The sequence below is a fragment of the Medicago sativa genome, chromosome 3 (assembly GCF_051527215.1).
Source record: "Medicago sativa cultivar Bolivia chromosome 3, Bolivia_mono, whole genome shotgun sequence".
Taxonomy (NCBI): Eukaryota; Viridiplantae; Streptophyta; class Magnoliopsida; order Fabales; family Fabaceae; genus Medicago; species Medicago sativa.
In genome coordinates this window covers 89,616,496-89,630,818 of record NC_140751.1, presented here as the reverse complement: position 1 = coordinate 89,630,818, position 14,323 = coordinate 89,616,496, and the positions used below count along the sequence as shown (strand labels likewise).

The window sequence follows — 14,323 nt, the reverse complement described above, 5'->3', positions numbered from 1 at the left end:
ACTTGCAAACGGTGCTGTTTTTTTCTTTTAATATGCAACCGTGTGACCTTTTTTTTTTTAAAGAAAATTTCAACCGTGTGGTTTTAATGCTAGTTAATGTACAATTAATTGAGTGTTATTTTATCTCCATTATGCAAACCGTGTGGTTTTCTTTTAATATGCAAAAGGTTTTGTTTTTTTTTATATGCAACCGTGTGGCCTCCTTTTTTTTTAAAGAAATTTTCAAACATGTGGTTTTAATGCTAGTTAATATACAATTGATCGTGTGTTATTTTATTTCATTATACAATAATGCTAGTTAATGTACAATTGATTGGGTGTTATTTTATTTCCATTATGCAAACCGTGTGGTTTTCTTTTAATATGCAAAAGGTTTTGTTTTTTTTATATGCAACCGTGTGGCCTCCTTTTTTTTTTAAAGAAATTTTCAACCATGTGGTTTTAATACTAGTTAAAATACAATTGATTGTGTGTTATTTTATTTCCATTATACAATAATGCTAGTTAATGTACAATTGATTGGGTGTTATTTTATTTCCATTATGCAAACCGTGGGGTTTTCTTTTAATAGGCAAAAGATGTTGTTTTTTTTTATAGTTAATGTACAATTGATTGTGTGTTATTTTATTTCCATTATGTAAACCGTATGTTTTTCTTTTAATATGCAAAAGGTGCTGTTTTTTTTTTATATGCAACCGTGTTGCCTCTTTTGTTTTTAAAAGAAATTTTCAACCGTGTGGTTTTAATGTTAATCAATATACAATTGATTGTGTCTTATTTTATTTCCATTATACAATCTCCATTATGCAATTTTTTAATATGCAACCGTGTGACCTCTTTTGTTTTTAAAAGAAATTTTCAACCGTGTGATTTTAATGCTAATATGAACCATCATCATGTTCCTAAGGGCATAGGAGCCCTCCAAAAAAGGCTCTAAGCCCTCCAGAAAGGCCTGGTCGCCCTCTGAAAAGGCCGGGGCGCCCTCCAGAAGGGCTCCTGAGAACTGGCGCGCCCCCTAAAAGGGCGCCGCCTCATTAAGACTTCTAGAAACCGCCCCAAAGCCCAAAAATACGCAAATACCCCTGTTGCTTGGGGACCAAGCAACCGAAACCCAAGCCCATAGCTGGCTATAAATACTACTCTTGAGAACATTCTCAGATCATCTAATCATCAGTAGAAAACCCCTAGTACACGATTCTTAGCCCTAGAATCCTTACCGTACTTTTGCAAGTACAGTTGGCGCCGTCTGTGGGAAAAGGTAAAACTAACCTTGACCACGTTCCTGGATCGCAAATCGTGATTCAGAAACCCTTAAACGAGACCTCTAAATCGTAAAACTCCTTTGCGATTTAGAAACCCTAACCCCTTTCGACCAACCTAAATCGCACCTCACGTACGATTTAGAGAAAAGCCTCTCATCATGGCAACAGCCGAAGAATTAGAATCCATGCGAACCCAACTCGCTCAGCTGAAGGATCACAACGATGCCCTTCAGGCCTCAATGGAGACCATGCAACAAAAGCAACTGGAGGAAAGAGAAGAATCACACCAGGGCGAGCTAGATGACCCTGAACCACAACCATTATCCGCTGAAATTTGGGACGCACCAGTTCCAGAGGGCTTCAAGCCGCCCCACCTATCCACCTTCGACGGAAAGAACGACCCCATGGAGCACGTCACGGCTTTCAATACACGCATGGCGGTTGTCGGGGCTCCCGATTCTCTGAAGTGCAAATTATTAGCAGGTACTTTCACTGACGCCGCCTTACGCTGGTACATGAATCTCCCACGGTTCTCCATCCTCAGCTACCAGGACATGACCAGAAAACTCACACAACAGTTCTCCGCCAGTCGACATCGCAAGGTCCTAGCAACTAGCCTTTTCAATGTACGACAAGGGCATAATGAATCCCTCAGAGACTACCTGGCCAGGTTCAACGATACAACCATCAAGGTAATCAACCCCAACCAGGAAGTGTTCGTAGGAGCTTTCCAAAACGGACTAAGGGCAGGGCAGTTCAACGAGTCTCTAGCCCAGAAACCTGCGGATTCCATGGAAGAGGTTATAGCCAGGGCAGAATGCTACATCAAGGGCGAGGAGAGCAACGCAGAAAAGAAGGCCAGAGACGCCAAGGAGCGCACAAACAATCCAGAACGGCGACCTTATCAACCAGCAGCTGGCAGAGATCGCGCCCCCTACAGAAGGCCGGAGAGGCGACCGTTCAATCCGTATTCTCAAAGGGACTTCACACCCTTGAATACTAGACCAGAGCGCATCATGAAGGAGGTCTTGGAAGCAAGACTGATCCCAGAGCCCTTGCCAGCCCGAAGCCCCGTCATGGGAAGGGATGAAGATAAATGGTGCAAATATCATAAGGTACGAGGACACGACACAGACTCATGCATTCATCTTCGCCAAGAAATCGAGCGACTAATACAAAGTGGGAAGCTAAGAGGGTATGTCAGAGACAGAAGGGGCGAGAATAAACAAAAAACGGATCATAAAAAGGAGGAAGTGAATGACGAAAAAAGACACGCCATAAACACTATCTCAGGTGGCTTCGCCGGAGGGGGGGGAGTCAAGTTCGTCGCGAAAGAAATATGTGAGACAGGTAATGCTATGCCAGGAATATGAAGAAACGAATCAGAAGCACGAACCAGAGGTATCATTCGCGCCCAAAGATTTTCGAGACGTGGTACCCCACGACGACGACCCCATGGTCGTCACTTTACAAATCTTCAAGTGGGACGTAAAGCGGGTGTTGATAGACCCAGGAAGCTCTGCGGATATTCTTTACTATGACACATTTGATCGAATGGGGCTAGACCCGGAGCAGCTGCAACCTTTCAGAGGAACTCTGGCGGGCTTCACGGGCGAGCAGGTTCATGTGAGAGGATACATCACCCTAAAGACAACTTTCGGAAGCGGATCTCACGCCAAAACCATTCGAGTCAGGTACCTCGTCGTGAACTCGCCTAGCTCTTACAACATCATCATAGGTCGCCCTGCCTTCAACCTGTTGGGCGGATTCTTATCCACGAAGTATCTAGTAATGAAGTACCCTCTTGACTCTGGAAAAATTGGAACCATTCGAGGCGATCAAAAACTCGCCAGGGAGTGCTATCATAACAGTTTGCGTTTGCAAAAGACCAGAAAGAAGTCAAGTAACGAAGTAATGCACGAAGTCAACATGATCGATCTAGACCCCAGAGAAGGCTTCCAGCAAGAACGCCTAGAACCCACTGAAGAGTTAAAAGAGGTCTCCATCGGACCAGAAGCCCACCATACAACAAAGATTGGCATGTCACTAACCCCTGAAGAGGAGATCGCCCTGGTCAAGCTACTAAAGAAGAATCTGGATCTCTTCGCCTGGCATCCATCAGAAATGCCAGGGATGGACCCCGACATTGCTTGCCACCACCTATCTATCAAGGCTGGCGTGAAACCGGTAGTACAGCGGAAAAGGAAGATGGGCGAGGAAAGAAGAAAGGCAGTTGATGAGGAAGTGAAAAAATTAGTTGAAGCCCACTTTATCAGCGAAATAAAGTATCCCACGTGGTTAGCCAACACCGTACTTGTTAGGAAAGCAAATGGGAAGTGGCGAATGTGCGTGGACTACACTGATTTGAACATGGCGTGCCCCAAAGATCCTTATCCTCTCCCTAACATTGACCACCTGATCGACAGCGCCTCAGGTTACAAAACTCTAAGCTTTATGGATGCCTATTCAGGTTACAATCAAATACGGATGGACCCTCTGGACGCTCCAAAAACGGCCTTTATGACCAGCACAAAGAATTATAACTATGAAGTCATGTCTTTTGGTCTAAAGAACGCAGGCGCCACCTTCCAGCGATCTACGGACACCGCGTTCTCCGCGCAGATAGGACAAAATCTGGAAGTATATATTGACGACCTAGTCGCAAAGACGAAGGAGGGTTACAGTCACTCTGAAGATCTGGAGGAGATATTGAGCCAGGTTCGAAGATATAGGATTCGTCTGAATCCATCAAAATGTTCTTTCGGAGTGCAGGCGGGAAAATTCTTAGGCTTCCTCTTAACAAGACGAGGCATCGAAGCAAACCCTGACAAATGCCAGGCGATCATCAACATGAGAAGCCCCACCAACATCAAGGAAGTACAGCAACTCACAGGTAGGCTCGCCGCTCTTTCTCGTTTCCTGTCCTGCGCCGGCGACAAAGCCTTCTCTTTCTTCGCCTCCATTAAGAAAAAGGAGAGATTCGAGTGGACTCCAGAATGCGAGGATGCTTTCCAGCAGATTAAGAAGTTCTTAGCCAGTCCGCCCATCCTTCAGCGGCCAAGTCCGAACGCCATCCTTTTCCTATATCTGGCGATATCCGACAACGCCATGAGCACAGTCTTGGTAGAAGATTCAGCAACAGGAGAGAGGCCAATTTATTTCGTCAGCAGGGTACTCAAAGGGGCAAAGCTGCGATATCAGAAGATAGAACGTCTCGCCCTTGCTGTCGTCGTAACAGCAAGGAAGCTTCGCCCCTACTTCCAAAGTCACAAGATCGTCGTAAAATCAGATTACCCGATCAGGCAAGTACTGGGGAAACCTGATTTGGCCGGAAGAATGGTAGCCTGGTCCGTAGAGCTTTCAGAGTATGACGTTCAGTTCGTACCGAAAGGGAGCATCAAATCCCAAGTATTGGCAGATTTTGTAGTAGAACTCGCCTCCCCAGTACAGGAGCAACCTCCTTTCGTATGGCTCTTATCCGTAGATGGCTCATCCAACCTGAAAGGCAGTGGTGCAGGCGTTATCTTGGAAGGGCCGGACGACGTTCTCATCGAGCAATCCCTCAGATTCGAATTCAAGGCAAGCAACAATCAGGCCGAGTATGAAGCTCTAATAGCTGGCATGACCTTAGCCCTAGAGATGGGCGCTGAAAATTTGCGAGCCAAGAGTGATTCCCAGCTCGTAACAAGTCAGATCACGGGCGACTATCAGACGAAAGACACACAGCTAGCCAAATACCTAACTAAGGTGCAGAGCCTCGCCAAGAAATTTAGCTTCTTCGAAGCCATTTATGTACCACGGGAGCAGAATTCCAGAGCGGATTTGTTGGCAAAACTCGCCAGTACCAAACGACCAGGCAACAACAGAACAGTTATCCAGGAAGTAGTTGCAACACCCAGTACGAAGGTGGACGAAGTACTTCAGGTCGTAGAGAACACTGGAGGATGGATGGAACCATTGCTTAGATATTTGACAGGATCATTCACACCGACCGACGGCGAGGAAGAACAGACAATCAGGAGGCGAGCGTCCAAATTCACTTTGGTCTCGGGGAAACTCTACAAAAGAGGCCGCACGACTCCCTTGCTACGATGCCTAGGAGAAGACGAGACGCACTTGGTCCTTCTGGAAGTACACGAGGGCGTTTGCGGTAGCCATATAGGCGGGCGAGCCCTGGCCGCCAAACTCCTCCGCGCCGGCTACTATTGGCCCACCATGCTTCAGGATAGCTCGACTTTCGTAAAGAAATGTGACAAATGCCAAAGGTTCTCCGACAGGAAGCACGTCCCAGCTCAGGAGTTGACCTCTGTATACTCGCTATGGCCCTTCCACAAATGGGCAGTCGACATCGTCGGGCCCTTTCCCCTCGCCCCAGGGCAGCTTAAATTTCTCATAGTGGGAGTGGATTACTTCACCAAATGGATCAAGGCGGAAGCAGTCGCCAAGATAACTGCAGAAAGAGTAAAGAAATTCTATTGGAAGAAGATCATCTGCCGTTTCGGCCTACCTAAGTGCATAGTGTCAGATAATGGAACTCAGTTCGCGAGCTCAACAGTGTTGGACTTCTGCAAGAACCTAGGAATACAGACAAAATTCGTCTCGGTAGTTCACCCGCAAGCCAATGGGCAAGCCGAATCGGCCAACAAAGTTATTCTTAGCGGAATCAAAAAGAAATTGGAAGTCGCCAAAAGTTTGTGGGCAGAACAACTCCATGAGGTATGAACAATTTTCAGAATCAATTTACTCTCGCCGCAATTTTCCAAAGTTTTAAATCTCTTTCAAGCTTCTATACTATATATAAACAAATGCATCGATCAAAATAAGTACAGGTACTATGGTCTTACCACACTACCCCTCATTCTACAACCAAGGAGACGCCGTTCACTATGGTTTATGGCACAGACGCCATGATACCTGTCGAAATCGACACCCCCACGTGGAGGCGAGATACGTTTTCAGAAGAAGGTATCTATCTCATTTCGCCAGGCGACTAACATTTTTTAGTGCAGGAAAATATTGCTATCGTAAATTTACGTACTATTTTCCTTTAAAAAGCTAATGAAGTAGGTATGGCGGTAAGCATGGACGTCATTGACGAGGTCCGGGAGCAGGCACACATCAGGGAATTCGCAGCCAAGCAGAGAGCAGCTAGACGATACAACTCCAGAGTGACGCCCATGGAGATGAAAGAGGGCGACTTAGTCCTCAAGCAAGTCGTCGCCCCAACCAGAATAGGCAAACTATTTCCAAACTGGGAAGGACCTTACAGAATCAGAGAAAAGTACGCTCACGGGGCGTATAAGTTAGAAGAACTGAACGGAGACGCCGTACCTCGCACTTGGAATGTGGCCAATCTGCGTCACTACTATAGCTAGAATTCTTTTTCTTTTGCCTTTTAATTTTATTATGTACCAAATAAGGATGATGTAAGATCACCACTGAAACTCTCATATTTTAACTTTATCAATAATATAGGGTTAGGGTGGCACTCTTTTCCCCTGCAAGGGCAGGGGTTTTTAACGAGGCGCCCTTTTCCTTTTTTCATATCTATGATTCTATCCACATTTTTTCTATCATACAAACAGAATTCGCTCCCTGACAGAAAAAAGATAAAGGATTCACAACGCCAACCTTGATAAAGGCTCTGGCTGCGTCAACGCATCAACTCGCCTCGCCGTCCATCAGAGTTGGAAGTGAAAAGTCTTCCCCCAGAGCGGGAAGTCCAAAGTCCTCCTTCAGAGTAGGGGGCGCCTTCCATCAGAGTTGGAAGTGAAAAGTCTTCCCCCAGAGCGGGAAGCCCAAAGTCCTCCTTCAGAGTAGGAGGCGCCTTCCATCAGAGTTGGAAGTGCAAAGTAAAGTCTTCCCTCAGAGTGGGAAGCAAAAGTCCTCCTTCCGAATGGGAGGCACCTTCCATCAGAGTTGGAAGCGTAAATATCTTCCCTCAGAGTGGGAAGCAAAACCTTCCTTCAGAATAAGAGACGAAAGAATAAACGCCAGGCGACGAAATGCGCCAGATGAGTAATAGAGATTTAAATTTAAAAAAGAGACGAAATCGCTGAAAACTCTCACTTTTGAAGAAACAACTCACAAAAACGCATTCAATGAAACCGAAGCAACATAGCAAAATCGCAAAAATATTTAAACATTTGCAGAATATCAAGCCACAACAAGTAAGAGGTACCGCATCTGACATAAGCATGTGTAAGCATTCAAAGTCACAAATCGACGAGCAGATAAAAGTGTTTAAAAGGGCGCTCTAAGAAGCCGCCAATATCAAGTTACAGACCAAGAAACATAATTTAAATAAAGAACAAATAACAAGGCACGAAACTAGTCATCATCCACCAACTCGCCGTTCGCAATGATCTTGAAGGGATCAAGCTCGTCAACTTTGGCCTCTGGGTTAAACAAAAGCACCTGCTCTTTAGCACGCATAAAGCCATCCTCAAAATATATCGCCAGAGCCCGCCGTCCTTCATCTACCGCCAACTCTGATTTTTCTAGCGCAGCTTTCGTCGCGTCCCTCTCTGCCTCCGCGGCCTCCTTAGCCTGCTTCATTTCTTCTAAGGCGGACTCAGCGGCTGCTTTGTCTTTTAACGCATCCCTGAGACGGCTCTCTAGTCCAGAAGACTTATGTTTCCATTTCTCCACATCTTCCGCAGCATCAATGTGCTTCTTCTCCACCAAGTCATACTTCGTCTCCAAGCAGTGGCTCAGCAGCATAGTTCTCAAAGCCGCCGTATGGATATCCGCCACCAGGTCGCTGCACTTAGCCTTCACGCCAGCTTCCACGTCCACCTTCGTAAAAGGTACCTGTTCCTTCATATACCTGCAAGACCATCAAACAACAAAGTCACTAAGGACCAAAAACCAAACAGCCAAAAGGAATCAACGCCTAAAAAAGACAAGAATACTAGTATACCTGCGAATGTCGAACCCAGAATGCCAGAAGGAGTCCATCACGTCATCGTTCAGAGAAGTCCCTCCCATCTCTTTTCCTGAAGGAGGACGACTGCTGCTGGGCTTAGATCCCCGACCCGTCCTCGCCTTCTTAGACGAAGGAGAGGCCGCCTGAGCAGAAGCATTCCCTCCGCCAGCACTTTCCAAGTCGTCCACCTCGATCACACCAGAATCTCCTTTGACGGACTCCTTCCTCTTCAACCTCCTCAAGGAAACGCCCCCGGGACTGCTGGACACGTAGCCATCAGGGTTCTTATTTCTCTCCAACTCAGCCAGATACTTCCTCATCTCCGCGCCAGTAAGGGGCAACATTTCGCCTGCACAAAGTGGAACAAACTAGGTAAATAAAACAAGTAAAATGACAAAACCAAAACAAAAGCGAAACTTTTGAAAGGCACTCACGCAAATAGGCTGCCATGCGGACAGCGTCGCCCTCCCTATTTAAAAGGTCATGAATATTCGTCAATGGAACCTTCTCCAAGAACTGAGTTAGCTCATGCTCATAGGGCGACATTGCATCCAAGTCATACCCTTTCACCGCCAAAGGGGCGCTGGACCACCGAAGAGGAAACCTTGGCTCGCCATTCACCAAGACTGAGGACGTCGAGCATCCAGGCGACCCCTGCACTCTGACGAAAGTATCCCGCCACTCCTTCTTAAAATTACACGCGTAAGTGGGAAAGAGCCTCTTTCCAGAGTGAGCAGAGATAGCTATCCAGGTCCCTTTGTTGACATCTTTTGTACCATAAAAGTGAAAAAAGACGGCGACAGAAGGCTCAAGACCCAGCGACTTACATAGAATTTCAAAACCCCGAATGAACGCCCAGCTATTTGGGAAAATCTGTGTGGGCGCCACGTTCAGAAACTTCAAAACGTCCATCTCAAAGGGCGTGAAAGGGATTTTCACGCCGAATTCCTCTAAGACGGCGGTATAGACAAAGTAAGATTCGTCCCCCTCGCCCGCCATCTCTTGATCACACACGCGCTCGTCTGGATCGCAAGACAGCAGCACCACATCCTCTTCCCGCCCGGAAGCCGAAATATCGAACTTGCTACGAAATAAATCCATAGCAGAGACATCAACATAAAGGGATTCTTCTAACAACACTTCCTCCGCAAACAGAGACATTCCCAATAACCTAGAAGGTAACCTCTTCCCCTCCACTGCGCACGAAGTCCCCTGAAGCGGACGAATTTCCCAGCACTCGTCCTCCTTAGCTGCCCCTGAAGTGGCAGACAGAAACACACAATCACTATCATGGCCCGAGTTAGCACTTGACTCGCTCGAAAGGTCGCTAAACAATTCTTCCCCGAATAACCCATCATAATAAGCGTCCCAATTAATAATCCCATCGGCACCGGTAGCATGCCTCAGACACGCTTTCCTCAAGTTTTCCTTTTCAATTGGATCAATGGGTTGGACCAGTTTCCCCTCACCATCGCACTCCCTAATCAGAACCATCTCCTAAACTAACGTTTTTTTCGCTCTAAACATAAAAATACAAGAAGAGGGAAAAAGAAGGGATGAGAAGTCAATAGGTACCTGCGAAGGAGTAGAAGACGGATCTGCAGATGCTATAAACCGACGAGCAAAACGAGAAGCGAACCGAAGGAGAGAGCGGCAGAGAACGTTTGGACAAGTGAAAAATGAAGAAATGAAAACCTAGAAATCCGTTTTTAAGGGAGAGCAAAAGCCGCCTCGGGAAACGTGTCGGGCACAATTAAGATCAAGACACGTGGCGGACATCCGTGGTTAAAGGCATATCAAAGGTCCGTAAACACCCCAAGAACGCCTTGGGGAGCTCGCCATACAAGGGAACGTACGAGATCGCCTAATGGCGACCGCCTTCGAAGCAAAACATACACGAAGCAAACCCGGATCATCAATCATCTCGCCTTGTCCCAAGACTCGTGCTTGGGGGGCATATAGAATACGGGCACGCAGAACATACACCCTCAGGTTCCGTCAAAGCATTCCATGACAGACTCAGTACAGCGCTCCAAGTTCAAGACATATATCTACCCTTGGGGTATCCGTGACATCCGTAAACCGCCCTGGAGAAATCCTTTGAAATAGTCCGACGGCATAGCGAGATTTCATGAAACCATCACCACTTCGCCTTGTCCCAAGACTCGTGCTTGGGGGGCTGTGGACCGTCATCATATTCCTAGATGAATCGAATGATCCCAGAAAGACTCTTTGCACGTCATCATCACTTCGCCTTGTCCCAAGACTCGTGCTTGGGGGGCTGTGAACCATCATCATGTTCCTAAGGGCATAGGAGGCCTCCAAAAAAGGCTCTAAGCCCTCCAGAAAGGCCTGGTCGCCCTCTGAAAAGGCCGGGGCGCCCTCCAGAAGGGCTCCTGAGAACTGGCGCGCCCCCTAAAAGGGCGCCGCCTCATTAAGACTTCTAGAAACCGCCCCAAAGCCCAAAAATACGCAAATACCCCTGTTGCTTGGGGACCAAGCAACCGAAACCCAAGCCCATAGCTGGCTATAAATACTACTCTTGAGAACATTCTCAGATCATCTAATCATCAGTAGAAAACCCCTAGTACACGATTCTTAGCCCTAGAATCCTTACCGTACTTTTGCAAGTACATAATCAATATACAATTGATTGTGTCTTATTTTATTTCCATTATACAATTTTGCACGTAATTCACGGGTCTAATTTGGGATGGCAATTAATACACCAATCGTGTGTTATTCAATTTCAAAAATTAAAATAATATGCAATCGTGTTATATATGACAGTTACTACAACCTGTAATGAAATGACTTTATGGCGTGTATTAAAGGTGAGGAGGTCAAGCGTCGACATAAATGCTTTAGAATGAGCGGGAAAATGCTAGCTTCAGGGTTAGGGTTAGGGTTAGCTTGACCTGACAAGCTTTAGTAAGTAAGATTAAGAAATAAAATATTATAACTAACATTATCAAACATTTAAGAAATAAAATACTATAACTAACATTATCAAACATCAATGAGAAATATTTAAAGGAGTTAATGTTATTTTTTTTCAAACCTGACTTTAAAAGCTATATAGTATATAAATGATTTTTTTTTAAGAAACTAAATTAGCCCATCCAAATTGACACCGGAATTGGCCAACCCAAATTGACACCGGAGGACACCGGAATTAGCCCACCCAATTTTTTTTAAGAAACTAAATTAGCCCACCCAAATTGACACCGGAATTAGCCAACCCAAATTGACACCGGAGGACACCGGAATTAGCCCACCCAAATTGACACCGGAGAGAATCGAAGCTGAGACCTTGAGGAGGAGCTCACTCCCAGGTCCCAAGGCAATACCACTAGGCCAACCCAAGTAGAGTTAGAGTATATAAATGATAATCTACTTTATTTAGGAAAACGTCCGAGAATTGACATTTTTTTGGGTATAACAGAATCGACATTTGATTGAAGTTAACATATTTTATTTTATATATGTATATAATCACAAAGGATCACATGGATTATATATTACCTATTTTATTAAAGTTAAAGATATCGCAATTACATTCATCCTACAAGATACGTTGGGTTGGGACATGTTATTATGACTAACGTGAGAAATTGAAAGGAAAAAAAAATATTTTTTATTACGGGTCTCAACTCTCAACACTTCAGAACGGATATGAAATGAATAATAATTCACAATATAATATATTTGATAAATATGTAACTATGTAAGCGACGTCTTGAATTAGTAATCCTCTTCCTCTTAGAATAAAAAAACAGGGAAATGTTAAGGCTGGTGAATAGGAAGACAAATGGTGACAAGAAAAAGTTGACGGAAATCTAATTAGTGCAAGATTTTATGGGATTTGATATGAAGGTTGTGATTTGTCAATTGCTGGATCCTGCAATTATTATTAGACATTTTTTTATCCGTAAATGTGGAGGGCAAAAAACAGAGAATAAAAACACGAAATCCTTTTTATAATCATTCATTTCCTTAATTTAACAGACGTTAACTCATTTTTCAGCGTGAGTTAACTTAAAAGTGTCTAACTCACGCTAAAAAATGTCGAAGAGTTAACTCCTGTTGAATTAAAAAATAAGTAATTTTAAAATGTAGATTTAAAAAAAAACCTAAGCTCGACGGAATTGCAGCCCCTACCACCAATTCAGATGAGCCAAGTTAGTCCATGATGAGGAGTCGCAAATCTAGAAGAAATAATCTTGATTTGTGCCAAACATTCTAGACAAGCACTACCATCCCTATCATGTGCGAGAGAGTTGAGTTTTAAAGATCTAAGTTTATATCTTGAAAAATAGTCTCACATTTTTTTTTGGGTGGTGTCCGGGATTCGAACCCCGAACATTGCATATATTATGCATTGTCCTTATCAACTGAGTTAAGCTTACGGGGACAAATAGTCTCACATTTGAAACAAATATCAAAGGATTAATGTGATATATGGTCGTAAATATACCAATTTTCATTTTAACAGATTTTAGAAATATTTATAGTTTGTCAAAAAAGATATACTCCTCTCTTTTCCTATAATTTATAATTTGTCAAGAAAAATACACTCATCTCTTTTCCTACAATTTGTAATTTAAAAATAGAAATAGATATTCTCCTTTTTTCCTACAAAATTCAACTCTTAGGCATATTCTAGCGAAAACCAAAACTTGATTATTGTCTAACGAGGATTGTTATTGATCTTAAGTGATCAAAATGATGGCCTTGTTGAGCAACAACCGTTGAGATGCATTGAAGAATAGATTGTATGTACCTTGAGTTGGTGGTCCAATTGCCTTTTTGTGCAGTCAAGGGAGTCGACGTCGAGATATCAGTTGGAAGATTCTTGTAGACTGAGAGGTTTTGAAACCGTCAAGGATTGAAGAACCATGATGGTTAGAGACATTACAGATTCTAGAGAATCTAGAATTTTATGCTTATGTATGTTGGAGGGAGGAATACAAACTATCCATAGTTGAAGATGTTGCGTGTGTTGCTATTGGGCCTTCTTATTATTTAGGCACATGCTCAGTGGTGGATTTTTAGACGAGTAATGATATTTTGACATCCATTTGATGACAACTTTGTTGACAACCTTGTTTTTTTCACTTCTTATTGATCAAAAACAATGGAGAGAGAAAAAGGAAGAGAGAGGATAACAACATCATGTGAGTATGAGAGAGAAAGTTGTCCAAAAGTTGTCAAAAAGTGGTTGTCAAAATATCATTTCTCTTTTAGACCAAAAAGGTATTGGGCATTGTAAGTGTCGAGTATTGGCTTTTGACCTCGTAAGTCGTCATTTCGTTGTTTGGAGTGATGACTTCATATGATGTAAGTCCAAAGGTGGTATGGCGAACTAAGTACACTTTTGAGGGAATACTCCCTCCGTCTCACAATTATTGTCGCTTTATCATTTTTTCTTTCTCTCAAAATAATTGTCACTTTATAATACCAATGCAGCATTTATTATTTTTTTTCCACTATTATACCTTTATTTATTGAATTTCATCCAACTTAACTACTCCACTAACTACAATTAATGAGGACATTTTAGTAAATACTTCTAATTTTACCATTGAAATCAACACAATTAATCATTTCCTTAATAATCGTGCACAAACCTTAAACGACTAATATTGTGAGACGGAGGGAGTATATGAAAGGAATATTCATGGAAGGTTGGATGCAGACGTTCAATCTTTTTCTGTTTTTGATGAGGAAACATTCCCTTTAAAAAAAAAATTTGGATAGACATTTGTCACAAAGATTGTATGTGTTTGTTTTATAACCTCACGAAAAGATGAGATGTAGGTTAATGTTCTCGCAATGCGGGTGATCCTTTTACATGTATTTTGATATGCTTAAAGTGTGATATTCTTGTTGATAAAATAATGCAAAAACTAGCCGCTTTATAAATAATCGGCTTAATTATAGTCTTGTTCCCCTTATTTTCATCATTTTACGAAATTGGTCCCCCTATTTTAAAATTCGACAATTTTGGTCCCTCTATTGTGATATGATATGATATGATATGATATGATTTTGGTCCCTCTATTTTAAAATTCGACAATTTTCGACAATATCTTGTCTAAAATATTGTGATATGATATGTTTTAAATGAAGT

General features: G+C 43.4%; 2 protein-coding genes and 1 long non-coding RNA gene across 3 annotated transcripts; all 3 read left to right on the top strand.

Annotated features, from left to right (window-relative positions):
* Positions 1-1,420: 1,420 nt before the first annotated feature.
* Positions 1,421-2,635, top strand: LOC146941696 (uncharacterized). The gene has a single exon (XM_085749978.1). The coding sequence runs from the start codon at positions 1,421-1,423 to the stop codon at positions 2,633-2,635; it is 1,215 nt and encodes a 404-aa protein (XP_085606104.1).
* Positions 2,636-2,717: 82 nt separating this feature from the next.
* Positions 2,718-5,920, top strand: LOC146941695 (uncharacterized). The gene is made up of 2 exons (XM_085749977.1): positions 2,718-5,757; positions 5,802-5,920. The coding sequence occupies exons 1-2, from the start codon at positions 2,718-2,720 to the stop codon at positions 5,918-5,920; spliced, it is 3,159 nt and encodes a 1,052-aa protein (XP_085606103.1).
* Positions 5,921-5,935: 15 nt separating this feature from the next.
* On the top strand, positions 5,936-6,806 carry LOC146941694 (uncharacterized). Its single transcript, XR_015032473.1, has 2 exons — positions 5,936-6,227; positions 6,318-6,806. It is a non-coding gene; the product is annotated as an uncharacterized LOC146941694 (long non-coding RNA).
* Positions 6,807-14,323: the final 7,517 nt, after the last annotated feature.